Source organism: Sphaeroforma arctica, assembly GCF_001186125.1.
Source record: "Sphaeroforma arctica JP610 unplaced genomic scaffold supercont1.9721, whole genome shotgun sequence".
Classification (NCBI taxonomy): Eukaryota; class Ichthyosporea; order Ichthyophonida; genus Sphaeroforma; species Sphaeroforma arctica.
This window is the reverse complement of record NW_014030837.1, coordinates 1-1,035: the sequence shown is the minus strand read 5'-3', so window position 1 is coordinate 1,035 and position 1,035 is coordinate 1. Positions and strand designations below refer to the sequence as shown.

Genomic DNA, 1,035 nt, shown 5'->3' with positions numbered 1-1,035 from the left:
TATTCTATGCGTACCTCAATCAAGGAGTGTGTATGCTAATCTAGGGTTTGGCGACACCTACAGTAAAATGCCAGTAAAATAGGGCACATAGCCACCATGTTCGAAGACTCAACGTGTGGATCGTCCGCAGGCATTACTAGGTTGCAAACAAATAAACCTATCTATAACTACATATACTATGCAATAGCTCTTTGCATACACATGCTACGTGTATATCTTAGTCCAGCCGAGTGTACTGATAGAGCTGTCTGGCATTGATCCACCTACAGCAGAACAGCGTGACCAGTGAAAGGAGAATGGTGCACATCGCCACTATGTACGAAGGACCGATGTGTGTGTCGTCCGGACACACAAACCCGTAGTTCTCCGCGAAGAGGAACACGGTCAACGTCAGCAAGACAGCCTGTGTAATACAAACCCAAGGACATACGGGATCAGCATGGAGACCTTACCAACTACACAACATGCTTAATGTGTAGTGCTGGTGTGTTGCAGTGGTGAATATTAGACGACTATGTATCGGCCTTGTCAGCGTAGTCTGTACAACGCAGGAAGATAAGGCACATCAACCAAATATAGTAGTATAGTCAAATGAACACACGTATCTGTAAGCCAAATCAACAACCAAATATAGTAGTACAGTCAAACACAAACACAGACACCCCTAAGCCAACAACTAGATATAGTAGTATAGTCAAATGCACACACACGCACCTGCAAGCCAAACCAACAACAAAATACAGTAGCATAGTCAAATGAACACACACGCACCTGCAAGCCCAGAAACGCTACGTTGGTACTTCCGATGCGAGTGAACAGACCGAAGAACAGGTTGTACAGCGAGCACAGTCCAAGACCAATGGCAAACAGCAAACACGAGGCCATAACCTACCAGGAAAGATAGAATGATTAGCGAAGGAAAGATATAATGAATAGCGATCAAGGAAAGATATAATGAATAGAGAAGGAAAATATAATGGTGAGCGAAGGAAAGATATAATAATTAGCGAAGGAAAGATATAATGAATAGCGATC

The 1,035-nt window shown here is 43.4% G+C and overlaps 1 protein-coding gene across 1 annotated transcript; it reads right to left on the bottom strand.

The window, feature by feature from the left end:
• Positions 1 to 217: 217 nt before the first annotated feature.
• Positions 218 to 888, bottom strand: SARC_17086 (hypothetical protein; the record flags this gene model as incomplete). Its single annotated transcript, XM_014288814.1, has 2 exons — positions 218 to 403; positions 772 to 888. Coding segments are annotated over 2 exons (303 nt in total), but the record flags the coding sequence as incomplete, so codon positions are not given.
• Between the last annotated feature and the right edge of the window lie 147 nt (positions 889 to 1,035).